The sequence below is a fragment of the Oncorhynchus kisutch genome, unplaced genomic scaffold (genome assembly GCF_002021735.2).
Source record: "Oncorhynchus kisutch isolate 150728-3 unplaced genomic scaffold, Okis_V2 scaffold1625, whole genome shotgun sequence".
NCBI classification, from domain to species: Eukaryota; Metazoa; Chordata; class Actinopteri; order Salmoniformes; family Salmonidae; genus Oncorhynchus; species Oncorhynchus kisutch.
Genome location: NW_022263570.1, coordinates 22,179 through 49,930, shown reverse-complemented (window position 1 = coordinate 49,930; position 27,752 = coordinate 22,179). Strand labels below are relative to the sequence as shown.

The window sequence follows — 27,752 nt, the reverse complement described above, 5'->3', positions numbered from 1 at the left end:
CAAGAACGGGCAAATCTGGTGCAGTCCATGAGATGCACGGCAGTACTTAATGCAGCAGATACTGTTACTTTGATTTGGACTCCCCCTTTGTTCAGGGACACAATTCCATTTCTGTTAGTCATGTCTGTCTGTGGAACTTGTTCAGTTTGTCGCAGTTGTAGAATCTTATGTTCATACAAATATTTACACGTTAAAGTTTGCTGGAAATAAAACAGTTGACAGTGAGAGAGAACATTTCTTTTTTTGCAGAGTTTATATTAACTGCAGTTGCAGTGAAATGATAAAAATGAATCTTTAAATTGTCTTGGGAACAGGAGAGGATAAATATTTCTATCAGCCTTTCGTGGAAAATGCACATGTAATGCGTCATCTCTGACACTTTTGCAAGCAGACAGCATCACATTCAAGACACACCCAAGACTAACTGAAGTTCCCATTCTCAGCATTCCATTTCCTTAAAATCTGTCAAAATGACATTTGGCACAGGACCAATGTTTCCACTGTGTTCTAGCATGCTACCTGGTCCTTAAATCATTTTACCTGTTAGAATAAATGCATTAGTAATCTTATCAACGTAAGACATGTGAGCACTACTTTAGTCTCTGGGGCAACAAGTTATGACAGAAGAGAAGCTGCATGTATTAAAATATAGTTGACAAATGGCCTACCAAAAGGAAGTAAGCAGAAACTTGTCTAAATTAGGGGTGAAAGTAGCCGTTAAGCTTAGTTATGGTGGATTCAAACTGAGCAATAGCCCACTTTAAATGAATTGACAGAGTCAGACAACCATGAGATGTATGCGCAGGCTCCGTTTCACCACAAAAACAGAATTGAGGGTGACATGCCACAGTAGCCCATCTCCGGGGTACAAGCTTTCTCAGGTTTATGTAAAACAGGATTAGATGTTTATATGTCAACACAAAATAAATACTTTAGTATCCCAAATGGGATATTGATGGTCAGTGGCTTTAACGTAGAGCCAATCTTGGGATTGTCAACCAGCAGCAAAGATATAATTTATTTTTTATATTTCAAATCCAAAAGAATAGGAACATTCCCTTTTACTACAAATTGCACTGGCAACCAACACGGTTCTCAACCAGCTAGCCAAGGCAGACATTAAACACACAGTATTTCAAACACAAGGAAGCACTTAAGGTACAATATTTTATTGTTTTACAAGTAATGCAGGGTAGCATGAGCGGCAGCATCTCCCTGGCCGACGCAAAAGCATACAGTGGAAGCTTAAAGAAAGTGTCAAGCAACAACTTGGATTTGTCATCTAAAGGATGAATCTACCATTGCAATTCTGTTGATAGATGATTAGTACAAATGATTTCTAAATCAGAACGCAAAGTGCAGGTGAGTGTAAAAGTTGCACATTACATCCCAGTAGACTTCCCTTGTGGCAGGGCTCCTTTAGCAGGTTGTGAGTTTTTAGCAGGTGGGGATATGCTTGGTTCAGAGATGCCAACGTCACTACAGTCCTTGAGAGTATCTCCGCTATCAAAAGGTATAACCTCCCCAGTGGTTGTGGCAGGTTTGGGAGTAGACATTTTTGCCATTCTCATACACAGATTTGTAAATATATTGGGATGAGAACTGACTATTCAACGATGCTGCCTTGAACGCTGCTGGAGCTGAGACATTGGGTGCTTTCATTGTCACCATCAGACCCAAAATCCTGAGAAACACCCACTGCTGCTAAAATCCATGTTGCTTGAGGAGTTGGCTCTCCTGTTCAAGGCCTGTGGCTTCCGCCGAGGCAAGGGCGCCTGTGGCTTCCGCAGAGGCAAGGGCGCCTGTGGCTTCCGCAGAGGCAAGGGCGCCTGTGGCTTCCGCAGAGGCAAGGCGCCTGTGGCTTCCGCAGAGGCAAGGGCGCCTGTGGCTTCCGCAGAGGCAAGGGCGCCTGTGGCTTCCGCAGAGGCAAGGGCGCCTGTGGCTTCCGCAGAGGCAAGGGCGCCTGTGGCTTCCGCAGAGGCAAGGGCGCCTGTGGCTTCCGCAGAGGCAAGGGCGCCTGTGGCTTCCGCAGAGGCAAGGGGCGCCTGTGGCTTCCGCAGAGGCAAGTGCGCCTGTGGCTTCCGCAGAGGCAAGGGCGCCTGTGGCTTCCGCAGAGGCAAGGGCGCCTGTGGCTTCCGCAGAGGCAAGGGCGCCTGTGGCTTCCGCAGAGGCAAGGGCGCCTGTGGCTTCCGCAGAGGCAAGGGCGCCTGTGGCTTCCGCAGAGGCAAGGGCGCCTGTGGCTTCCGCAGAGGCAAGGGCGCCTGTGGCTTCCGCAGAGGCAAGGGGCGCCTGTGGCTTCCGCAGAGGCAAGGGCGCCTGTGGCTTCCGCAGAGGCAAGGGCGCCTGTGGCTTCCGCCGAGGCAAGGGCGCCTGTGGCTTCCGCCGAGGCAAGGGCGCCTGTGGCTTCCGCCGAGGCAAGGCGCCTGTGGCTTCCGCCGAGGCAAGGGCGCCTGTGGCTTCCGCCGAGGCAAGGGCGCCTGTGGCTTCCGCCGAGGCAAGGGCGCCTGTGGCTTCCGCCGAGGCAAGGGCGCCTGTGGCTTCCGCCGAGGAATTTGAACGCAGATTTGATGAGGGTACCGACTTGATGAGGTACCGTGGCCGGTTTCTTCACCTAAGGTATTTGGGCCAGTCGTTACGCTTGATGAAGCATTATGGGTGGCCGCTTGCATGGCACTGTGGCCAGTTGCTTCCGCTGCCGAGGCACTGTGTCCAGCTTCTTCACGTAAGGCATTTGGGCCAGTCGTGGCACTTTCTGAGGTATTATGGGTTGCTGCTTCTGCTGAGGCACTTGGGTCGGATATGTCACCCAAGGTATTTAGGCCAGTCGTGACGCTTGATGAAGCATTGTGGGTGGCCGCTTCCGAGGCATTATAGGTGGCCGCTGGCATGGCACTGTGTCCAGTTGCTTCCATTACCGAGGCACCATGGCCAGTTGCTTCACCTAAGGCATTTGGGCCAGTCGTGGCACTTGATGAAGCATTGTGGCCAGTTGCTTCAGCTAAGGTATTTAAGCCAGTCGTGACGCTTGATGAAGCATTGTGGCCAGTTGCTTCAGCTAAGGTATTTGGGCCAGTTGCCACACTTCCCGAGGCATTCTGGGTGGCAGCTTGCGCGGCACTGTGGCCAGTTGCTTCCGCTGCCGAGGCACTATGGCCAGCTGCTTCACCTAAGGCATTTGGGCCAGTCATGGCGCTTGATGAAGCATTGTGGCCAGTTGCTTCAGCTAAGGTATTTAGGCCAGTCGTTACGCTTGATGAAGCATTGTGGGTGGCCACTTCCGAGGCATTATGGGTGGCCGCTGGCATGGCACTGTGTCCAGTTGTTTCCACTACCGAGGCACCATGGCCAGTTGCTTCAGCTAAGGTATTTGGGCCAGTCGTGACACTTGCTGAGGCATTGTGGGTGACTGCTTCTGAGGCACGGGATCCGGTTGCTCCACCTAAGGTATTTGGGCCAGTCGTGATGCTTGCAGTGGCATTACGGGTGGCTGCTTCACCTGCCGAGGCACGGGATCCGGTAGCTTCACCTGCCGAGGCACGGGATCCGGTAGCTACCGCTGCATTGTCGCCAATTCCTTTTAAATGATTTTGGGGAATATATCTATAATTACCTTTGAAAGAAAAGAACGTTTCAAATTGTAAAATGCCATCATTTGAAGTTCTGCTACTTATACAGTGTTACTTTTACTGAATTATATGTGCAGAACAAAACACACCTTTAGGTGGAGGATAACAGGTTATCCCTCCAATTAGCAGGCAACAAATCCAAGAAATTCTAAATAAAAATATCCTAGTCAGTTAAATACCTTTAAAAACATGGAAGACAAGGGAATCAAACTAGAGCCATACAACTTACCTCAAAGACATTTCAAAACTCACAGCCATTTTTCTCATCAAATCCTCTCTATTCAGAACTAATGGTAGCCAGAAGCCTTACCAGAAGATCCCTGATATTGTATCTGATTGTCTTTTTTGCTGCGCCTTACAAAGGAATCCTAGACCCTTCTAATCTGGCTGGTTAATTAGGTACATCTGCAAGCCACTGAACATAATTTCCATTGGTCCAATTTCCCAATTGAGATTAGGTGCACTTGATTTCATTCAGCTGGTGTGCTTAAGGGTTTGCGCATTCATGGACAAAGCCAATGGTTTCAAAGAGTGAACTCTACCTACCCAGTGCACTGGGTGAGCTTAATCAAGTGCACCTTTATTTCATGCTAACTAAGATCCTGCCAGGGGCTTTTGCAGGTGCACCCTCAGTCGTCCGGTAGAAGTGTGTTGTGCAAAAATATATTTTAGATTTTTCAAAGTAGCCTCACTTTGCCTTGATGACAGCTTTGCACACTCTTGGCATTCTCTGAACCAGCTTCATCTGAAATGCTTTTTCAACAGTCTTGAAGGAGTTCGAACATGTGCTGAGCACTTGTTGGCTGCTTTTCCTTCACTCTATGGTCCAACTCATGCCAAACCATATCAATTGGGTTGAGGTCGGGTGATTGTGGAGGCCAGGTCATCTGATGCAGCCCTCCATCACTCTCCTTCTTGGCCAAATAGACCTTACACAGCCTGGCGATGTGTTGGGTCATTTGTCCTATTGAAAAACAAACGATAGTCCCACTAAGCGCAAACCAGATGGGATAGCGTATAGCTACAGAATAGTGTGGTAGCCATTGTACCTTGAATTCTAAATAAATCACAGACCATGTCACCAGCAAAGCACCCCCACACCATCACACCTAGTCCTCCATGCTTCATGGTGGGAACCAGACATGTGGAGATCATCCGTTCACCTACTCTGTGTCTCACAAAGAATGCATATACAATTTCATCCCGTGTCATGAGTCTTTGGCCAAACAGGCAGTCGACTACAGCAGGCAATTGTGCTAATTTGTGTCAATGTTTGTGAAATGAGATCCATGTGACACATTATGCTAGCTAAGCTTCCCTGCTAGTGCCTTGCCGGCTTCATCATTGGAACTTAAATGGATCCATTTAAGGTCTGAGTTCTCATACTATGTAGTTAGATGATTTCACCAACAATACTTGGTTTAGATAAATGGACTTGTTCTTATTTCGACATTATTTAACCAGTTAGGCCAGTTGAGAACAAGTTCTCATTTACAACTGCGACCTGGCCAAGATAAAGCAAAGCAGTGAGGCAAAAGCAACCACACAGATACACATGGGATAAACAAACGTACAGTCAATAATACAATAGAAAAATCTTTATACAGTGTATGCAAATGAAGTAAGGAAGTACGACAATAAATAGGCCAATAGTGACAAAGTAATTACAATTTAGCAATTTACACTGGAGTGATATATGTGCAGAAGAGGATGTGCAAGTTGAAATACTGGTGTGCAAAAGACCAGATAAACAAAAACAAACATGGAGATGAGGTAGGTAGTTGGTTGGATGGGCTATTTACAGATGGGCTGTGTACAGCTGCAGCGATCGGTAAGCTGCTCTGACAGCCGATGCTTATAGTTAGTGAGGGAGACATAAGTCTCCAATTTCAGTGACTTTTGCAATTCGTTCCAGTCATTGGCAGCAGAGAACTGGAAGGAAAGGTGGCCAAAGGAGGTGTTGGTTTTGGGGCTGACCAGTGAAATATACCTGCTGGAGCGCATGCTAGGGTTTGGTGTTGCTATGGTGACCAGTGAGTTGAGATAAGGCGGAGCTATACCTAGCAAAGACTTATAGATGACCTGGAGCCAGTGGGTTTGGCGACGAACATGTAGCGAGGACCAGCCAACAAGAGCATACAGGTAGCAGTGGTTGGTAGTATATGGGCCTTTGGTGACAAAACGGATGGCACTGTGATAGCAAATTGGATGCAGTCTGAGTGTTGGAGGCTATTTTGTAAATGACATCACTGAAGTCAAGGATCGGTAGGATAGTCAGTTTTACGAGGGTGTTTGGCAACATGAGTGAAGGAGGCTTTATTGACGTTCTGTTGTCTGTTTGGGAATATCTTTGTTTATTGATAGTTTAAACCGTTCCAGGCATTGTAAAGATCAAAGTACACTGAATCCACTTTTTAAGACGCTGTGGATCAATTAATGCACTTGCAGGAAGAATGAGCTATAGGTTAAAAATCTATTGACGCTCATGTGAATCAATATGGGAAACAACAACAAAAATCTATACATTTAAGCTAGAAATATCAGGTTTTTGCATGGGCTGCTTAATCCACTTTATCTGCCTGCCCATGTCGCCCTTCCGCATCTGGTGTACGGGGCCGAGCTACAGCTGAGTTTGTCAGACCATGTGACATAACTGAACTCCATCTTCTCACGAAAGCGTCTGTGGCGTCTGAACGGTTTGGCCTACAAACTATTATGACCGCTATGGAAAGGGGAGACTCATAAACATGGTTCCGTTTTGCTCTACGACCCCAACAAGTTTCACGTACTCATCTGAAGGTAACCCATACAAACTAATGGAAGTATGGAGGTAGTTGTGCCAACATACATAAAGGGTTAAATATGTGCCATCACCAAGATAATGGATAGACTACAAAACTTCTCCATTAATGAAAAGGTGTTATTCAATGTGTTTCTGTGGGCTATGGTAGCAAAGGCAAAATTCAATATTTTATCAAAACATTGCGATAAAATGTTGATAGCTAAAAGTGTCCCAAAGATTCATGCAGCTAATTGATCATGGTTGAACCTTTAAAACAATTCCTTAAAACTTCTTATGGACGAGGTCCCTGTGGCGGGATCAAATCAGCGGAAATTTTAGAGCGCAACCTATTGTTTTCGATAAAACTCAAACTTTCATTAAAACACACATACAAGGTATTGAATTAAAGCTACACTCGTTGTGAATCTAGCCACCAAGTCAGATTTGTAAAATGCTTTTCGGCGAAAGCATGAGAAGCTATTATCATGAGAAGCTACACCCCGAATACCAGACCGTCAACAAAACAACAGATTTTGCAGTAGCCGGCGCAGAAATAAAATATAAAACATACATTACCTTTGACGAGCTTCTTTCTTGGAACTCCTATATGTCACATAAACATCACAATTGGGTCTTTTTCCCGATTAAATCCGTCATTGTATACCCAAAATGTGATTTGCTGAAGACCGGTCTGATCCAGAAAAATGCCCCTTTACAAGACGCAACGTCACTTTTTAAAATTACAAAAGTTGCCTATATACTTTTACAAATCACTTCAAATTACTTTTCTAAACCAACTTTAGGTATTAATAAATGTTAATAATCTATTAAATTGATCACGGGGCGATCTGTATTCGATAGCAGCAAGTCTTGAAATCATACTCCATGTTTTCACTTTCATAACATCCTGTGGTGAGCCCCAAGAAAGGAAGAGCCTACACGTCACCAAACCAAGGATAAAGCAGCCCCAAAATGACAGCACTGGCGACATCGTGTGGAAGCTGTAGGCGTTTACAGGGGATCCCCATGTATTTTTTTCAGCCTTAGACAATACATTGACTGGCGGATGGATATTATTTTTGTGTTTTTTGTGAACAGTTTTTCGAAGGATTTTAACTCCTAAACACGTTATGTTACAGACACGATTTAACCAGTTTTAGAGACTTCAGAGTGTTTTCTATACACACACACTTATCATATGCATATACTATATTCCTGGCATGAGTAGCAGGACGCTGAAATGTAGCGCGATTTCTAACAAAAAGCTGCGAAAATTCGCACCCTCCTTAAGAGGTTTTATGTTCGCTTAGTACTCTCCCTAAGGCTCAGACTGAGGTTGATGAATAAGTCTGGACAGGCAGTTAACCCACTGTTCCTAGGCCGTCGTTGAAAATAAGAATTTGTTGTTGACTTACCTAGTTAAAGGTAAAATAAAAAAATAAAATTCAGCCGCAACAGCATTAATGAGGTCAGAAATTGATGTTGATTGATTAGGCCTGGCTCGCAGTCGGCGTTCCAATTCATCCCAAAGGTGTTTGATAGGGTTGAGGTCACGGCTCTTCGCAGGCCCATCAAATTATTCCACACCAAACTGTTTTTGTATGGACCTTGCGTTGTGCACAGGGGCATTGTCATGCTGAAACGGCAAAGGGCCTTCCCCCAAACTGTTGCCACAGTTGGAACCACAGAATTGTCTAGAATGTTACTGTACGCTATAGCGTTAAGATTTCCATTCACTGGAACAAAGCGGTCTTGCCCAAGCCACCAAAAACAGCCCCAGACCATTATTCCTCCACCAAACTTTAGTTGGCACTATGTAAATCCAAATCAAATCTAATTGTTTTTGTCACATACACATGGTTAGCAGATGTTAATGCGAGTGTAGCGAAATGCTTGTGCTTCTAGTTCCGACAATGCAGTAATAACCAACAAGTAATCTAGTTGCTTCTGCGGCATTTGAGCAGGATGCCACACTTGCTGAGGAATGGGGGCCGGTTGCTTCTGCTGCTGAGACATGGCAGTCGGTTGTTTCTGCTGCATTCAAGCTGGACTCCACACTTGCAAAGGCATGGCGGTCGGTTGCATCTGCCGCCGAGTCTCAGTGGCCGGTTGCTTTTGTTGCTGGGGCATTTAAACCAGATGTCACACTTGTTGGGGAATAGGGGCCCGTTGATTCTGCTGCTGCGGCATTTGAGCCAGATGCCACAGTTGCTGGGGATTTGGAGCTTTATACCACACTCGCGGAGGTTGCTTAGGTTGCTTTTGCATCAGAGCTGGATGCCACACTTGCTGAGGCTTCTGTGGCATGCAACTGGTTGCTTCTGGTGCTGAGGCATGGCAGTCAGTTGCTTCTGCGGCATTTGAGCACGATGCCACACTTGCTGAGGAATGGGGGCCAGTTGCTTCTGCTGCTGGCTGAATTTGGGCTGGATGCCTCACTTGCTAAGGCTTCTGTTGCATGGCAGTTGGTTGCTTCAGCTGCTGAGGCACAGCAGCTGGTTGCTTCACCGAAGATATCTGCGCTAGCCACCACACTTGCTGAGACATTGTAGCTGGTTGCTTCTGCCGAGGCGTGCATGGGAGCCGGTTCCTTTTGTGTGCTGGGACACAAGAGACAGTTTAGTTTCTTTAACTAGGCAAGTCAGTTAAGAACAAATTCTTATTTACAGTGACCGGCTACTTGTAAAGCCCACCGGTCAAACCCTCCCCTAACCCGGACGACGCTGCCCTATGGGACTCCCGATCACAGCCATTTGTGATACAGCCCTGATTGAACCCGGGTCTGTAGCGACGCCTCTAGCGCTGCGATGCAGTGCCTTAGACCGCTGCACCACTCGGGAGGGGAGGCCTTCTTGCTGGGGCATAGGAGCCGATTCCTTTTGTTGCTTTAGAATAGGAGCTGGTGTCTTTTTATATCGATAAGTACCTAGGAACCAAGACAATTCAGCATAGTAAAATGCCATCATTTAATAAGTTATTGGCACTATACAAAGTGTTATTTTAACTGAATTACTTTGTGCTATACAAACACACCTTTGGGTGGAGGATAGCAGGTTCTCTCTCCAATTAACAGGCAACAAATCCAAGAAATATTAAAAATGTTTTTTATCCTAGTCAGTTAAAAACACAGCTACCTGTAAAACCTGGAAGAGAAGAGGAAACCAACCACAGCGCGTAGTGAACATGGCTGAGGTGCACCCATGACCAGCTCTGAAAACAGATTGCATAGCGGAGAAGGTACGGTGGGATTCGAAATGGTCGGTAATCTGTTTGCTGACGTGGCTTTCAAAGACCTTAGATAGGCAGGGTAGGATAGATTTAGGTCTGTAGCAATTTGGGTCTAGAGGATCGTGGACCAATTCAATGGTTTTATAGAGGGAAATCTAACTATCCATTGCCCTGGGTGAGCTTAATCAAGAGCACTTTTTAATGCAGGCTAATGAAGTTCCTGCCAGGGGCTTTTGCAGGTGCAACCTCAGTGGTCCGGTAGAAATGTGTTGTGCAAAAAGGTTGCACACACATTGAGATCGTGTCCAAAAATTCCATACTGTGACAAATTAAATGAAGTTGTCTGTTGACGTATGCTAGACAAGAGATTGTCCAAAAGCAAAGTGCAACTTCTTGTAGAAAATTCAATGCATATACAATTTCATTCATGTTCATGAGTCTGGCCAAACAGAGTCAACTACAACAGGCAAATATGTCTAGTCCAAAAGTCCTGGGTGACATCTTATGCTAGCTAAACTGTCATGTTAGTGCCTACCAGCTTCCTCTTTGGAACTTAATGGATCCATTTAAGGGCCTAATTCTCATACTACGCAGTTCGATTATTAATTGGTAAAGAAAAATGTGCATGTTTAAAGACAGTCTATACAGAATACATTTGTTAATTGATCGGTTAAACCGTGCCAGGCATTGTAGAAATCAAATACACCGAATCTATTCCATAGGAGCCTGTGGTACAATAAATGGACTAGGAGGAATGGGCTACAGGTGAAGAGTATTGAGGCAGTCAAAGTAAAAGGCCCATCAAAATCCAGTTGAAGCTAGAACATTTTTAATGGGCTGCGTCTCAATCCACTGCATCCGCCTGTCGCCCTTACGCATCTGCGGTGGACAGGGGCCGAGCTACGGTGGTGTTGGTCAGACACCCCAAAAATGCAGTCTCAAAAACATCTATAGCTTCAGAACGGTTTGGCCTACAAACTGACCATTATGGGAAATTGACTCCCGAACATAGTTACATTTCCCTCTATGACCCCACAATTGTAAGACAGGTAACCCATACAAACAGAAGTATGGAGGTAGATGTGCCAACAGGGGTTGAAGCATCCAAAATAACATTTGAGTCAACTAGATATGGAAGACTCCTAAACTGATTTGACCCTTTGCTATTTGTGGTATGGGCTATAGTATAAGGCCAAATGCAAGTTTGAAACTAAATGGTCACTCAATTCTAGTAGCTAAATGAGCCATGGTCTGACCATCTAAAAACCATTCCCTATATGTTAGCTTACTGAGGTTGAAGACAGTCTCACTGTATACAATGCATGCCTACATCTAAAGTATGAACATATGAAGAATGTCTGACAACTCACCCCTTGACAAATGTAGACCCAAGCTTTTATTTTGAACAGCCAGTAGCAAAGGTAAAAGACTAGAAAACCAAAGAATTAACTGGGCAGTCATTTTTACTACAGACTGCACACCACCTGTTCTCAATTAGCAAGCAATGGACATGAGAACCATTATTTCACAGAGACATTTTTGAAAGTAGCACTGTTCATGTACTCCCTCACGCTAGAGTAGCAAGAGCACCAGATACTTCCTGGTCAAAACAAAAGCAGAAAGAAATGCAGTGTCAGCAACACAGAATGTTAAGTAACAAATGTCAAAAACAATTCTCACCATTAGCTTCTAGAGGATGAATCCATTACATTTTCCTGTTGAAAGATATATGGTTAGTACAAAGGACTTCAAATTCAGAGAGCAAAGTTCAGAGCAGGTTAAAGTGAACCATTACCTTGCAGAATCCTTCACTAGTGATGGATATACGCTTGGTGCACCAGTACGAACAAAACTGTCCTTGGGAGCATTTCCACTGTCAACAGGCATAGCGTCCCTAGGAGTGTAGCGGGTTAGGGAGAATACAGTCCTGCCATTCCCGTAGTGCGATTTGGAACTGTAGGAATAGATTGGGATGACACCCGACTGTTCAACGATGCTGGCCTGAGTGCTACTAGAGGCACCATCATCAGTGCTTTCGTAGTGATTCTGCTGAGACATTGGGGCCAGTTGCTTCTGGGGCATTTGAGCTACATGCCATAATTGCTGAGGCATGGGGGTCAGTTGGTGCTGTGGCATGGCAGTGTGTTGCTTCCGCTGCTGGGACATTTGAGCTGGATACCACACTTGCTGGGGTACGGCGGTCGGTTGCTCCTGCGGTAGAGGCATTGAGGCCGGTTGCTTCTGCTGCTGGGGAAATTCAGCTGGATGCCATACTTGCTGATGCGTATGCGGCATGGCGGTCACCGCAGCGACTTGCTTCTGGACCATTTTAGCTGGATACCACACATCGTGAGGCTGCTGGGGCATAGGGGCCGGTTGCTTCTGTGCCCGATGCCACACTTGCTGAAGCATGGCAGCCGGTTGCTTATGCTGCTGGGGCACTTAAACGGATTGCCACAGTTGTGGTGGATTGGCGGTCAGTTCGTTCTGCGGTAGATGCATAGTGAATGGTTGCTTCTGCTCCTGGAGAAATTGATCTGGATGCCACAATTGCTGAGGTGGCTGGGGCATGGCGGTCGGTTCAATTTGCTGCTGAGGTTCAGTAGCTGGTTGCTTTTGCTGCTGAGGCATTTGAGCTGGATGCCATACTTGCGGGGGCATGGTGGCCTGTTGCTTCTGTGGTTGAGGCATTGGGGCCAGTTGTTTCTGCTGCTGGGGCATTTGAGCTGGATGCCACTCTTGCTGGGGCATGGCGGTCGGTTGCTTCTGTGGTAGAGGCATGGAGGCCAGATGCTTCTGGGGCATTTGAGCTGGATACCTCACTTGCTGGGGTATGGTGGCCAGTTCCTGTTGCTGCTGGGGAATGTGCATTGGATGCCACACTTGCTGAGGTAGCTGGGGCATGGCGGTCGGTTCAATTTGCTGCTGAGGTTCAGTGGTTGGTTGGTTCTGGGGCATTTTAGCTGGATACCACACTTGCTGAGGTTGCTGGTGTATGGCGGTCAGTTCCTTCTGCGGTAAAAGCATTAGGGCTGGCTGCTTCTGCTGCTGGGGAAATTGAGCTGGATACCACTCTTGAGGCATGGTGGTCAGTTCCTTCTGCTGCTGAGTTGCAGCTGCTTGTTGCTTCTGGACCATTTTAGCTGGATACCACACGTCATGAGGCTGCTGGGGAATGGGGGCCAGTTGCCACAATTGCTGAAGCTTGGCAGCCGGTTGCTTATGCGGCTGGGGAATTTGAGCGGATTGCCACAGTTGTGGTGGAATGGCGGTCAGTTCCTTCTGCAGTTGACGAAATTTGGCTGGATGCCACTGAGGTTCAGCGGTTGGTTGCTTCTGGGGCATTTGAGCTGGATACCACACTTGCTGAGGTTGCTGGGGCATGGCGTTCAGTTCAATCTGCTCCTGAGGATCAGCGGCCAGTTGCTTCTGGGGCTTAGCTGGATACCACACTTGCTGGGGCATGGCGGTCAGTTGCTTCAGCAGCATTTGAGCTGGATGCAACACTTGCTGAGGTTGCTGGGTTATGGAGGCCGGTTCCTTCTGCTGCCGAGGTTCAGTAGCCGGTTGCTTTTGCTGCTGGGGCAATTGAGCTGGATGCCACACTTGCTGGTGCATGGTGGCCGGTTGCTTCTGCTGAATTTGAGCTGGATACCATGCTTTCTGGGGCATAGCTGTTGGTTGTATAGGCATTGGAGCCGGTTGCTTCTGGGGCATGGTGGTCAGTTCCGTCTGCTGCTGAGGACCAGTAGCTGGTTGCTTTTGCTGCTGAGGAATTTGAACTGGATACCACACTTGCTGAGGTAGCTGGTGTATGGAGGCGTGTTCCTTCTGATGCTGAAGTTCAGTAACTGGTTCCTTCTGGGGCATTTGAGTTGGATACCACATTTTCTGAGGTGCCTGGGGCATGGGGGCCAGTTGCTTTTGCAGAATGGCTGCCAGATGTTTCTGTTGCTCTTCGGTCAGCTGCGCTTGCAATTGAGCTGTTGGAGAGTTGTAATTACCATATCCTTTAGACCTAAGTGGGCCTGTATAGAGCCATGCTGCATCAGAACCTGGTGCAGGATACCCATCACCTAGGTTAGATAAAGAAAAAGTAAAATGCCAGCCTTTGAAGTTATTGGTACCACAACTGTTACTTGAAATTAATGTGTAGAAACTCACTTGATGTAGAACAGGTTATCCCGCCAATTAGCAGGCAACAAAGCCAAGAAACTCTTTAAAAAAAAAGAAGTCTGTTATAAACACAGCTACCTGTAACACCTGAAGGACAAGGGAAACAAACTAGAGCAATACTTTTAAAAACCTACCTGAAAGCGATTCCAATCATCACGGCCATTTTGCACCTCAAAAGCTCCCCAGTAATCAGAACTAATGGCTGGTATAAGCCCTAGCATAATATCCCTTATGCTGTATCTGCAGGCTTTTTTTGGTTGCTCCTTTTAAACAAATCCCAGACCCTTCTAATGTCATTGGCTAATTAAGGACAGCTGTAATCCCTGAACTACATTTGATTCCTAATTCCAAATTGACCCCTAAAACCTACACCCTGGCCTAAACTTCTGTGCATCAGAAATTATTGAATAGGTATAAGCAATATGGCAACAATTGCATCCAGCCTATCAGAATGCAAGGTGATGCAATTACCATATTGCTATAACCTATCTGATTGTTTCAAATGCCCATAAGTGACTAAGTGGTAGGTGTAGGGGCTAGGGGTTGATTTGGAATTCAGGATATTTACTCAGGTGTGGTTGATTCTCTAATTGAGTTCCTGACAGGTTCCTGACAGGTTTGACAGCCCTTACTCTAAAGCATGCTTCAAACTCATTACACGGAGGGCCGAGTGTCTGTGGGTTTTTGCTTTTTCCTTGTACTTGATTGCTGAATTAAGGCCGCTAATTACTCCCCTCACCTACGGTAGTTGTCTAGGTCTTAAACAAAAACCTATAGACACTAGGCCCTCCATGGAATGAGTTTGACACCCCTGCTCTAAAGTAGGAAACACATTTTGTCTTGGCACTTCATTGATCGGTTTAAATTATTGCTTGTACAAAATTTACTTGGTTCATTTGAAGATTAGAGGCTAAATGAGCAGTTAGGCACCATTATTTTACACATGCCTTCTTTTAAACCGTGTGTTTCATTCAGCATAGTAACAGTAGTACATCTTGGACAAATTCTGAATTCAGACAGATGCCAATTAAACACTCACATTATGCAAACACTGCACACATATGCTTTGATGAGCTGAGTCTTTAATTTTTCAGAGGCAAACATATAGTAGGGCTCGTTTGAGTGGTAAGGCTAAAGCTGACTGTAGACCAAAGTCAAGAAGTAAAGTCAGGAGAGGTGCATCTGCGACAACCGAAATTCGGATACTGTCTTTTTCCAACAGCAAGGCTCAGATCACCATAGCAGTGTTGCCATTGTTTATAAAAGGTTTCCTTTATAATATCAAAAAAACATGTCTCCAACACCCACTCACAAACTGAAATAACTTATGTTACATTATACAATAAATGAGAGAGAGCCTCAATCAAATTTGTTCCTGTTTCAGTCATGTTCTTGTTCGCGTGGGTTAAACAAAAACAATAATGATTGGGTGACAATGGAGCCCCCACATGACAGGTGATGGCTGCAGGATGAAGTTGGTGAAGAGCAATTGCAGAAACTTGGAGATTCTGCAGATTTTTGTAAAGTTCATGCAGTCGACATATAGACTCACGTGGTAAATGTTTTATCCCCAGAACGCAAAACACTTTGAAAGGCGGTGACCAACAATTGTCACCTACTTGACAATAGTGATCAGCTCGAAGGTGCCCACTATCTCCATAAAATGTCTCCCTCATGTGGATGAAATAAAACACAAGACAACAACCCATCTCCTCATCCTCTGACCGTCTACCCTCCTTTGTGGAAGCTTTTTTTCCAATGTTGTCTCAACTTTGATTGCAGTACACATCCACAAACACATAAACTCGAATGCAACTGTTTAGATAGCTATGCATATATCTCCAGTCCCCTTAAATCTGCCAAAGTGTTTTCCCTATTCCGACTGATGTTTCCGCTTGCATTCCATCTCTGATAATTATACTTGATTCAAAGTCTGTGCCTTGAAAATTCCAATGTCCTTTTCTTCTCCTGTTTCTTTCAGCACAGCAGGCAGACAATCTGTTCTTTATTCTGGTCTTTTATATTCACCCCGAGTGCTCCAATCCTTCTGTACTTTATTGTACGGCCCTTAATGTCTAGAAATCTGCACTAACTCCCCTCTTCCACTGCTGTAGGCTGGCCTACTGTAACTGGAAGGCAAATGCATGTCACTTAAATCAGCCCGGGTTCAAATACTATTTAAAATATTTCTATTAATTTCACATACATTCAAAGTAAGTAGTTAAATGTTATGTATTTGGAAATACACTTGGAAAGTGTTTGAAAAACTCAAAATCACACACTATTTTACACTCCAATGTATTAAATAAGTATTTGAAAATACTGTCAAATAATACAATTTGTATTATAACCCAGATATTATAACTCAGATACTGAAATACACATGTTTTTGAATACAGGTCTGCACTTAAATGTAGCATTTGCATGAAAATACACAGATATATATTGTATACTGCATCACATTCCATTGTATTTGTTGTTTCTTTGCGATTGCATTTGAAATCCTCAACTGTCATTTTTTCTGAAGACAGATTCCAATTCTTCTTTCTCTGTTAGACCCTCCAGGCCCTATTAGTCTACTGAGTTCAGTCAGTTGCAATTGTAACCATCAGATCCAACATCTCAGTGGTGAGTAGCCACTGAGCTGTTGTCAACTTGCAGATGGCAGTCCTCACATAAAGACACACCATGCCCACCAGAGCACACACATAGCCTACATCAGATTCAGGCAGAAATCAATACTGACTCCAAAACAGACACAATTATTATTTACATTCATTTATTTGTTTGTTTTACAACTCAGTTTTAGGATCAGGTACTAGTGCCTGCTTCACCTCCTAAAATTAAGAAAAAAGTATTTGAGAAGCAATGTAGATAGATTATATAGAGGCAACTCAGTATAGTTCACTGCTGCTTTCTATATATTATCAAAGCCACTTAAACGTATACTGCTCCATAGACATGAGTTCAAAATTAATTTGTTTCTTTCAAATACTTTTTTAGCTGCTCTTAATTGAGAGTTTCTGTCACTCCGGGCAGGCTCAATCATCCCTCAAAGGCATTTGAAAGAAAACCAATGCTATTTGAACTCAGGTTTGTTTTCACCTCAGAACTTGAGATCGCCTCTTATGAGTGAGTGGAGTTCTCTCCCTCGGGCATGAGCCATTTCATGGCTGACTCGCTGTCGTAAATGCCTAGAGATTTTTTGGGACTTCAGCCCGTTTACCAGCACAAACAGGAACTGAGACAAATAAATCATAGTTATGTTCAGTAGGGCACAGCGTAGCAAAACGTTCTGCAACCGAAACTAAAATCAGTGTTTTTTTGGGACGAGACCAATGTCAAAAGTAGTTCAATATATATACAATGCTCACGAAAATAATACATCCTAGATCTGAATGAATGAAATATTCTTAATAAAAAAGAAATCTTTACATAGTTGAATGTGCTGACAACAAAATCACACAAAAATGATCAATGGAAATCAAATGTATCAACCCATGGAGGTCTGGATTTGGAGTCACACTCAAAATTAAAGTGGAAAACCACACTACAGGCTGATCCAACTTTGATGTAATGTCTTTAAAAGAAGTCAAAATGAGGCTCAGTAGTGTGTGTGGCCTCCACGTGCCTGTATGACCTCCCTACAACGCCTGGGCATGCTCCTGATGAGGTGGCGGATTGTCTCCTGAGGGATCTCCTCCCAGACCTGGACTAAAGCATCCGCCAACTCCTAGACAGTCTGTGGTGCAACGTGGCGTTGGTGGATGGAGCGAGACATGATGTCCCAGATGTGCTCAATTGGATTCAGGTCTGGGGAACGGGCAGGCCAGTCCATAGCATCAATGCCTTCCTCTTGCAGGAACTGCTGACACACTCCAGCCACATGAGGTCTAGCATTGTCTTGCATTAGGAGGAACCCAGGGCCAACCGCACCAGCATATGGTCTCACAAGGGGTCTTAGGATCTCATCTCGGTACCTAATGGCAGTCAGGCTACCACTGGCGAGCACATGGAGGGCTGTGCGGCCCCCCAAAGAAATGCCACCCCACACCATGACTGACCCACCGCCAAACCGGTCATGCTAGAGGATGTTGCAGGCAGCAGAACATTCTCCACGGCGTCTCCAGACTCTGTCACGTCTGTCACGTGCTTAGTGTGAACCTGCTTTCATCTGTGAAGAGCACAGGGCGCCAGTGGCGAATTTGCCAATCTTGGTGTTCTCTGGCAAATGCCAAACATCCTGCACGGTGTTGGGATGTAAGCACAACCCCCACCTGTGGACATCGGGCCCTCATACCACCCTCATGGAGTCTGTTTCTGACCGTTTGAGCAGACACATGCACATTTGTGGCCTGCTGGAGGTCATTTTGCAGGGCTCTGGCAGTGCTCCTCCTTGCACAAAGGCGGAGGTAGCGGTCCTGCTGCTGGGTTGTTGCCCTCCTACGGCCTCCTCCACGTCTCCTGATGTACTGGCCTGTTTCCTGGTAGCGCCTCCACGCTCCGGACACTACGCTGACAGACACAGCAAACCTTCTTGCCACAGCTCGCATTAATGTGCCATCCTGGATGAGCTGCACTACCTGAGCCACTTGTGTGGGTTGTAGACTCCGTCTCATGCTACCACTAGAGTGAAAGCACCGCCAGCAATCAAAAGTGATGAAAACATCAGCCAGGAAGCATAGGAACTGAGAAGTGGTCTGTGGTCCCCAACTGCAGAACCACTCCTTTATTGGGGGTGTCTTGCTAATTGCCTATAATTTCCACCTGTTGTCTATTCCATTTGCACAACAGAATGTGAAATTTATTGTCAATCAGTGTTGATTCCTAAGTGGACAGTTTGATTTCACAGAAGTGTGATTGACTTGGAGTTACATTGTGTTGTTTAAGTGTTCCCTTTATTTTTTTGAGCAGTGTATATACAGTGGGGCAAAAAAGTATTTAGTCAGCCACCAATTGTGCAAGTTCTCCCACTTAAAAAGATGAGAGAGGTCTGTACTTTTCATCATAGGTACACTTCAACTACGACAAACAAAATGAGAAACAAAATCTAGAAAATCCCATTGTAGGATTTTGAATGAATTTATTTGCAAATTGTGGTGGAAAACAAGTATGCAGACAGCATTGGCTATAAATTATCGTTCAGTTTGGTCTCCTAAACAAAGCTCTTATCTCGTTCTTGGTACAAAATGGTACCAAGACATTACCTCACACAATTGATATATATCAATTGTCATTTTAGACACTCCCATCCCAAATACAACCCATTCTGGACAAGCTCATGGAGAGGAGAGTGAGTAAGGGCAACGAGAGAGGGAACATAGAATGGTTCCAGACACTACCATCCTCCTCTCCCCGATGGGAAAAGTAGGGAGTGACTGGCACACAGACATTGTGGAGCCAAGGGATAATTGGTTCCCCCTCAATCATCCCTACACATGGTTTAAAATATATGTTTACACATGACGACAAGCTTGACCTCTCCCCTCTCTGCGGCCCAAGTAACTGAACCCAGGACAGAGAAAGTATAACTGAAAATGGCCACAACAAGATACATTCTAAATGAGAAGTAACTCACAAGAATATAATGAAAATAAAACATCTTATCTATGTTACCCAACTAATTCTGATTCATCCCCAACAAATGTTCTGAGGTTGGTTCTCCATAGTGACAGGACAAAGGAATTTCTCTGTGGCCTGAGATTTACCAGGGGCGTGAGGGGCAATAAAAAAAAACACGTCTTCAGACCCACAGATCTCTCCTCTGTTGTGTTTGAGAGATAATCTGTAGGGTTGTGGTCTCCTGTATCCTGACGTGATCAAGACAGTCATGACACTGCTTTCCCAGGAACAGGCCCAGATCCCCGTGATTTGTGTGAAGAGAAGGTGGAGAAAAAGGGGCCAGAGACTGGACTGCCTTCTGAGAATTAGTAGGCGATCGAATAAACCCCCACATCCTTCCATTCTGCTAGCAAACGTGCAATCTTTGGAAAATTAAATACATGACCTACGCGGAAGATTAATTCAAAACTGTAATATCTTATGCTTCACAGAGTCGTGGCTGATTGACGACATTATCAACATACAGCTGGCTATCCTCCAGGATAGAACAGCGGCGTATGGTAAGACAAGGTGCGGTGGACTATGTATTTTTGTAAATAACAGCTGGTGCACGATATCTAAGGAATTCTCAAGCTATTGCCAGCTTGAGGTAGAATATCTCATGATAAGCTGTAGACCACACTATCTACCTAGAGAGTTTTCGTCTGTATTTTTTGTAGCTGTCTACATACCACCACAGACTGAGGCTGGCACTAAGACCGCATTGAATGAACTGTATTCTGCCATAAGCAAACAGGAAAACGCTCACCGGGAGACGGTGCTCCTAGTAGCCGGGGACTTGAATGTATGGAAACTTAAATACATCTTACCAAATTTCGAATCAGCATGTCAAATGTGCAACCAGAGGGGGAAAAAAAACTCTGGACCACCTTTACTCCACACACAGAGACGCACACAAAGCTCTCCCTCACCCTCCATTTGGCAAATCTTACCATAATTTAATCTTCCCGATTCCTGCTTACAAGCAATAATTTAAGCAGGAAACACCAGTGACTTGATCAATAAAAAAGTGGTCAGATGAAGCAGCAGCTAAGCTGCAGGACTGTTTTGCTAGCACAGACTGGAATATATTCTGGGATTCCTCCGATGACATTGAGGAGTACACCACACCAGTCATTGGCTTCATCAATAAGTGCATCAATGACGTCGTCCCCACAGTGACCGTACGTACATACCCCAAACAAAAGCCATGGATTACAGGCAACATTTGCACTGAGCTAAAGGCTAGAGGTGCGGCTTTCAAGGAGCGGGACGCTAACCCGGAAGCTTATAAGAAATCCCGCTATGCCCTCTGATGAACAATCAAACAAGCAATACAGGACTAAGATTGATCGTACTACACCGGCTCTGACACTCGTCGGATGTGGCAGGGCTTGCGAACCTTTACAGACTACAAAGGGAAGCACAGAAGAGAGCTGCCCAGTGACACGAGCCACCAGACGAGCTAAACTACTTCTATGCTCGCTTCAAGGCAAATAACACTAAAGCATGCATGAAAGCAAAAGCCGATCAGGAAGACTGTGTGATCACGCTCTCCGCAGCCGATGTGAGTAAGACCTTTAAAGAGGTCAACATTCACAAGACCGCTAGGCTTGACAGATTACCAGGACGTGTACTGCGAGCAGGTGCTGACCAACTGGCAAGTGTCTTCACTGACATTTTTAACCTCTCCCTGTCCGAGTCTGTAATACCAACATGTTTTAAGCAGACCACCATAGTCACTGTGCTCAAGAACACTAAGGTAACCTGCCAAAATGACTACCGACCCGTACCACTCACGTCTGTAGCTATGAAGTGCTTTGAAAGGCAGGTCATGGCTCACATCAACACCATTATCCCAGCAACCCTAGACCCACCCCAATTTGCATACCGCCCTAACAGATCCACATATGATGCAATTTTATTGCACTCCACACCGATATTTTTTGACTAGAGCTCAGCATTCAACATCATAGTGCCCTCAAAGCTCATCAATAAGCTAAGGACCCTGGGAGTAAACAACTCCCTCTGCAACAGGATCCTGGACTTCCTGACGGGACGCCCCAAGGTGGTAAGATTAGGGAATAACACATTCGCCACACTGATCCCCAACACAGGGGCCCCTCAGGGGTGCGTGCTCAGTCCCTTCCTGTACTCCCTGTTCACTTATGACTGCACGGCCAGGCACGACTCAAGCACCATCATTAAGTTTGTCGACGACACAACAGTGGTAGGCCTGACCACCGACAACAACGAGACAGCCTATAGGGAGGAGGTCAGAGACCTGGCCGTGTGGTGCAAGGACAACAACCATTCCCTCAACATGATTAAGACAAAGGAGTTGATTGTGGACTACAGGAAAGAGAGGACCGAGCATTCCCCCATTCTCATCGACGGGGCTGTAGTGGAGCAGTGTCCACATCACCAACAAGCTAACATGGTCCAAGCACACCAAGACAGTCGTGAAGCGGGCACGACAAAACCTATTCCACCTCAGGAGACTGAAAAGATTTGGCATGGGTCTTCATATTCTCTAAAGGTTCTACAGCTGCACCATCGAGAGTATCCTGACTGGTTGCATCTCTGCCCGGTATGGTAACTGCTCAGCCTCCGACCGCAAGGCACTACAGAGGGTAGCGCGAACTGCCTAGTACATCACTGGGGCCAAGCTTCCTGCCATCCAGGACCTCTTTCCTAGGCCGTGTCAGAGGAAGGCCCTAAAAATTGTCAAAGACTCCAGCCACCCTAGTCATAGACTGTTTTCTCTGCTACCGCAAGGCAAGCGGTACCAGAGCACCAAGTCTAGGTCCAAGAGGCTTCTAAACAGCTTCTACCCCCAAGCCATAAGACTCCTGAACATCTAGTCAAACAGCTAATCAGATTATTTGCGTCCCCCCTTTACATCGCTGCTACTCTCTGTGGTTATCATCTATGCATAGTCACTTTAATAACTCCACCTACATATTACCTCAACTAAACGGTGCAGCTGCACATTGACTCTGTACCACCATGTATATAGTCTCGCTATTGTTAATTTACTGCTGCTTTTTAATTACTTGTTACTTTTATTTCTTATTGTTAGTCATATTTGTTTTTAAACTGCATTGTTGCTTAGGTTCTCGTAAGTAAGCATTTCACCGTAAGGACCTGTTGCATTCGGTGCAGTTGACTAATACAATTTGATGCCTACATATAACTACATCTAAAGTATGAACATACCGTATGAATAAGGTCTGACATTTCACCACTGGACATTGACCATGTTAACATGAGCACAGCAGTCTGGATTGTAGCTCATATCCCACATAAGGTCTTATTCGGGATGATCCCTGTATCCATGACTAAACAGAATATTCCTCATTTAATTGTATGGGTTAAATGGAATAGTAACTGAAATATGGACACTGACGGCAGGACTATAACCTCACATGTAATAAACTCAGCAAAAAAAAGAAACGTCCCTTTTTCAGGACCCTGTCTTTCAAAGATCATTTGTAAAAATCCAAATAACTTCACAGATCTTCATTGTAAAGGGTTTAAACACATGCTTGTTCAATGAACCATAAACAATTAATGAACATGCACCTCTTGAACGGTCGTTAAGACACTAACAGCTTACAGACAGTAGGCAAATAAGGTCACAGTTATGAAAACTTAGGACACTAAAAGAGGCCTTTCTACTGACTCTGAAAAACACCATGCCCAGGGTCCCTGGTCATCTGGATGAATGTGCCTTAGGCCTGCTGCAAGGAGGCATGAGGACTGCAGATGGGGTCAGGGTGATAAATTGCCATGTCCGTACTGTGAGACGCCTAAGACCGCACAACATGGAGACAGGACAGACAGCTGATCGTCACAGGATCGGCACATCTGAAGATCACACCTGCGGGATAGGTACAGGATGGCAAAAACTGCAGAGTTACACAGCTACTTGCCGCAGCTACTTGCCCAAGCCTCCCCAGCTTCTCCTTCACCCAAATCCAGATAGCAGATGTTCTGAAAGAGCTGCAAAACCTGGACCCGTACAAATCAGCTGGCCTAGACAATCTGGACCCTCTAAAATTATCCGCCGCCCTTGTTGCAACCTCTATTACCAGTCTGTTCAACCTCTCTTTCATATCATCCAAGATCCCTTAAGATTGGAAAGATGCCGCGGTCATCCCGCTCTTCAAACGGGGTGACACTCTAGACCCAAATTGTTATAGACCTATATCCATCCAGCTCTGCCTTTCTAAAGACTTCGAAAGCCAAGTTAATAAACAGATCACTGACCATTTTGGATCCCACCCTACCTTCTCCGCTGTGCAATCTGGTTTCCGAGCTGGTCACAGGTGCACCTCAGCCACGCTCAAGGTACTAAACGATATCAAAAATCAAATCAAATCAAATTTTATTTGTCACATACACATGGTTAGCAGATGTTAATGCGAGTGTAGCGAAATGCTTGTGCTTCTAGTTCCGACAATGCAGTAATAACCAACGAGTAATCTAGCTAACAATTCCAAAACTACTACCTTATACACATAACTTTAAAGGGATAAAGAATATGTACATAAAGATATATGAATGAGTGATGGTACAGAGCGGCATAGGCAAGATGCAGTAGATGGTATCGAGTACAGTATATACATATGACATGAGTATGTAAACAAAGTGGCATAGTTTAAAGTGGCTAGTGATACTGTGGGAGCAAGATGTACATATAGGGAGAAACATAATACTCTACCCAAGAGAAAGATACACTTAGAGTGCATTTGCCATTCTGGTAAAATGCATTGTCTATTGTATAGGACAGGAAGCCAAAGTAAGGCCATGAGAGCATAGGACAGCTGGACATACCAAGGTCAGAGGGACATACAAAGGAGGGGGTCAGCCAAATGACCAACTGATGGACTATAGACATAGGGCATATAATTTTAGGACATGAAGAGAAGAGACACATAGTCTACTAGTCCTAATAAGGACAAGCCATAGGATAAGATGGGCATGTATTATTTTTGGGACATGAAGAGGTCCTGTCACCATTATAACTTGACTGAAAGCAGATATGGGCGTTATTGGGCGTGAACAAGCAGGAAGCACAGCTTGAAAGATAATGGTGGCAGATGGACTGAGGGAAGTAACTTAATTTGCATGTGGGATGGACTCATATGTTGTATGTGTATAAATCAGAGCCAGTGCTCTGGAAAAGTGTGTGTTCCGCGGACCATCTAGGCTTCTGATATGTCTGTATTAAAAGCCTATATTGAATTCACAAGTTCTTGTAGGTGTTATATTTTGTAACGATCCTCCACGACACTACCGCCATCGAGAAAAGACAGTACTGTGCAGCCGTCTTCATCGACCTGGCCAAGGCTTTCGACTCTGTCAATCACCGTATCCTTATCGGCAGACTCAACAGCCTTGGTTTCTCAAATGACTGCCTCGCCTGGTTCACCAACTACTTCTCAGACAAAGTGTGTTGACAAAGTGTGTCAAATCAGTGTGTCAAATCGGAGGGCCTGTTGTCCGGACCTCTGGCAGTCTCTATGGGGGTACCACAGGGTTCAATTCTCGGGCCGACTCTTTTCTCTGTATATATCAACAATGTCGCTCTTGCTGTGGGTGATTCCCTGATCCACCTCTACGCAGACAACACCATTCTGTATACATCTCACCCTTCTTTGGAAACTGTGTTAACTAACCTCCAAACGAGCTTCAATGCCATACAACACTCTTTCCATGGCCTCCAACTGCTCTTAAATGCTAGTAAAACCAAATGAATGCTTTTCAACCAATCGTTGCCCGCACCCGCCACTCACGCCGCCAAACATACCCTCGTAAAACTGACTATACTACCGATCCTCGACTTCGGCGATGTAATTTACAAAATAGCTTCCAATACTCTACTCAGCAAACTAGATGCAGTCTATCACAGTGCCATCCGTTTTGTCACTAAAGCCCCTTATACCACCCACCACTGCGACCTGTATGCTCTAGTCGGCTGGCCCCCGCTACACATTCGTCGCCAGACCCTCTGGCTCTATGCTCCGCCTTATCTCAGCTCAACGGTCACGATAACAACACCCACTCGTAGCACAAGTTCCAGCAGGTATATCTCACTGATCATCCCCAAAGCCAACACCTCATTTGGCCGCCTTTCCTTCCAGTTCTCTGCTGCCGATGACTGGAACGAATTGCAAAAATCACTGAAGATGGAGACTTATATTTCCCTCACTAACTTTAAACATCAGCTATCTTAGCAGCTAACCGATCGCTGCAGGTGTACATAGCCCATATCTACCTACCGCATCCCCATATTGTTTTTATTTCATTTTTTGCACACCAGTATTTCTACTTTCACATCATCATCTGCTCATCTATCACTCCAGTGTTAATGTGCTGAACTGTAATTACTTCGCTACTATGGCTTATTTAATGCCTTACCTCCCCACGCCATTTGCACACACTGTATATAGACTTTCTTTTTTTCTATTGTGTTATTGACTGTACGCTTGTTTGTTCCATGTGTAACTCTGTGTTGTTTGTGTCACACTGCTTTGCTTTATCTTGGCCAGGTCGCAGTTGTAAATGAGAACTTGTTCTCAACTAGCTTACCAGGTTAAATAAAGGTGAAGTACATTTTTTTTTAATCAACACCAGGAACGCACAATCCCTCCATCAGTCCTCAGACTGTCCGCAATAGGCTGAGAGAGGCTGGACTGAGGGCTTGTAGGCCTGTTGTAAGGCAGGTCCTCACCAGACATCACCGGCAACAACGTAGCCTATGGGCACAATCCCAGCGTAGCTGGACCAGACAGGACTGGTAAAAAGTGCTCTTCACTGACGAGTCACGGTTATGTCTCACCAGGGGTGATTTTCGGATTCGCATTTATCGTTGAAGGAATGAGTGTTACACCGAGGCCTGTACTCTGGAGCGGGATCGATTTGGAGGTGGAGGGTCCGTCATGGTCTGGGGCGGTGTGTCACAGCATCATCGGACTGAGCTTGTCACTACAGGCAATCTCAACGCTGTGTGTTACAGGGAAGACATCCTCCTCCCTTATGTGGTAACCTTCCTGCAGGCTCATCCTGACATGCCACCAGTCATACTGCTCGTTATGTGCGTGATTTCCTGCAAGACAGGAATGTCAGTGTTCTGTCATGGCAGGCGACATTGAGCACCTCTGGGACCAGTTGGAGGGTGAGGGCTAGGGTAATTCCCCCTAGAAATCTCCGGGAACTGGCAGGTGCCTTGGTGGAAGAGTGGGGTAACATCTCACAGCAAGAACGGGCAAATCTGGTGCAGTCCATGAGATGCACGGCAGTACTTAATGCAGCAGGTGGCCACACCAGATACTGTTACTTTTGACTCCCCCTTTGTTCAGGGACACAATTCCACTTCTGTTAGTCATGTCTGTGGAACTTTTTCCAGTTTGTCCTAGTTGTAGAATCTTATGTTCATACAAATATTTACACGTTACAGTTTGCTGGAAATAAACAGTTGACAGTGAGAGGACATTTCTTTTTTTGCAGAGTTTATATTAACTTCAGTTGCAGTGAAATGATAAAAAGGAATCTTTAAATTGTCTTGGGAAGAGGAGTGGATAAATATTTCTATCAGCCTCTTGGCGAAAATGCACATGTAATGTGTCATCTTTGACACTTTTGCAAGCAGACAGCATTTCAATCACATTCAATACACACCCAAGACTAACTGAAGTTGACATTTTCAGCATTCCATTTCCTTAAAATCTGTCAAAATGACATTTGGCACAGGACCAATGTTTCCACTGTGTTCTAGCATGCTACCTGGTCCTTAAATCATTTTACCTGTTAAGATTGCTAATGCATTTATTCTATCAACGTAAGACATTTGTGAGCACTACTTTAGTCTTCTGGGGCAACAAGTTGACAGAAGAGAAGCTGCATGTATTAAAATATAGTTGACAAATGGCCTACCAAAAGGAAGTAAGCAGAAACTTGTCTAAATTAGGGGTGAAAGTAGCCGTTAAGCTTAGTTATGGTGGATCAAACTGAGCAAGTAGCCCACTTTAAATGAATTTGACAGAGTCAGACAACCATGAGATGTATGCGCAGGCTCCGTTTCACCACAAAAACAGAATTGAGGGTTACATGCCACAGTAGCCCATCTCCGGGGTACAAGCTTTCTCAGGTTTATGTAAAACAGGATTAGATGTTTATATGTCAACACAAAATAAATACTTTAGTATCCCAAATGGATTATTGATGGTCAGTGGCTTTAACGTAGAGCCAATCTTGGGATTTGTCAACCAGCAGCAAAGATAAAAAATAAATTATATATTTCAAATCCAAAAGAATAGGAACATTCCCTTTTA

At 45.1% G+C, this 27,752-nt stretch overlaps 2 protein-coding genes across 5 annotated transcripts in view; both read right to left on the bottom strand.

Moving 5' to 3' along the window:
- Positions 1-2,577: 2,577 nt before the first annotated feature.
- LOC109876743 (autotransporter adhesin BpaC-like) overlaps positions 2,578-27,752 on the bottom strand; it is a gene marked incomplete at its 3' end in the record, with an annotated part of 28,250 nt that continues 3,075 nt past the window's right edge. Inside the window, exon 4 of the mRNA XM_031818797.1 lies at positions 2,578-3,385. Coding sequence (XP_031674657.1) covers positions 2,578-3,385 — 808 coding nt within the window. The remainder of the gene's footprint in view (positions 3,386-27,752) is intronic.
- Positions 11,009-27,752, bottom strand: part of LOC109887149 (chromatin modification-related protein eaf-1-like) — a 29,477-nt gene continuing 12,733 nt past the window's right edge. For 3 of the 4 annotated variants that reach the window (XR_004208337.1, XR_004208340.1, XR_004208339.1), the window contains 4 exons: positions 13,801-13,853; positions 11,432-13,712; positions 11,317-11,351; positions 11,009-11,236 (listed from right to left, as the gene is read on the bottom strand). The gene's annotated coding sequence lies outside the window, so the exon portion shown is untranslated. Of the gene's footprint in view, positions 11,237-11,316; positions 11,352-11,431; positions 13,746-13,800; positions 13,854-27,752 lie in introns of all 4 variants that reach the window. The other variant, XR_004208338.1, reaches the window with a different exon arrangement.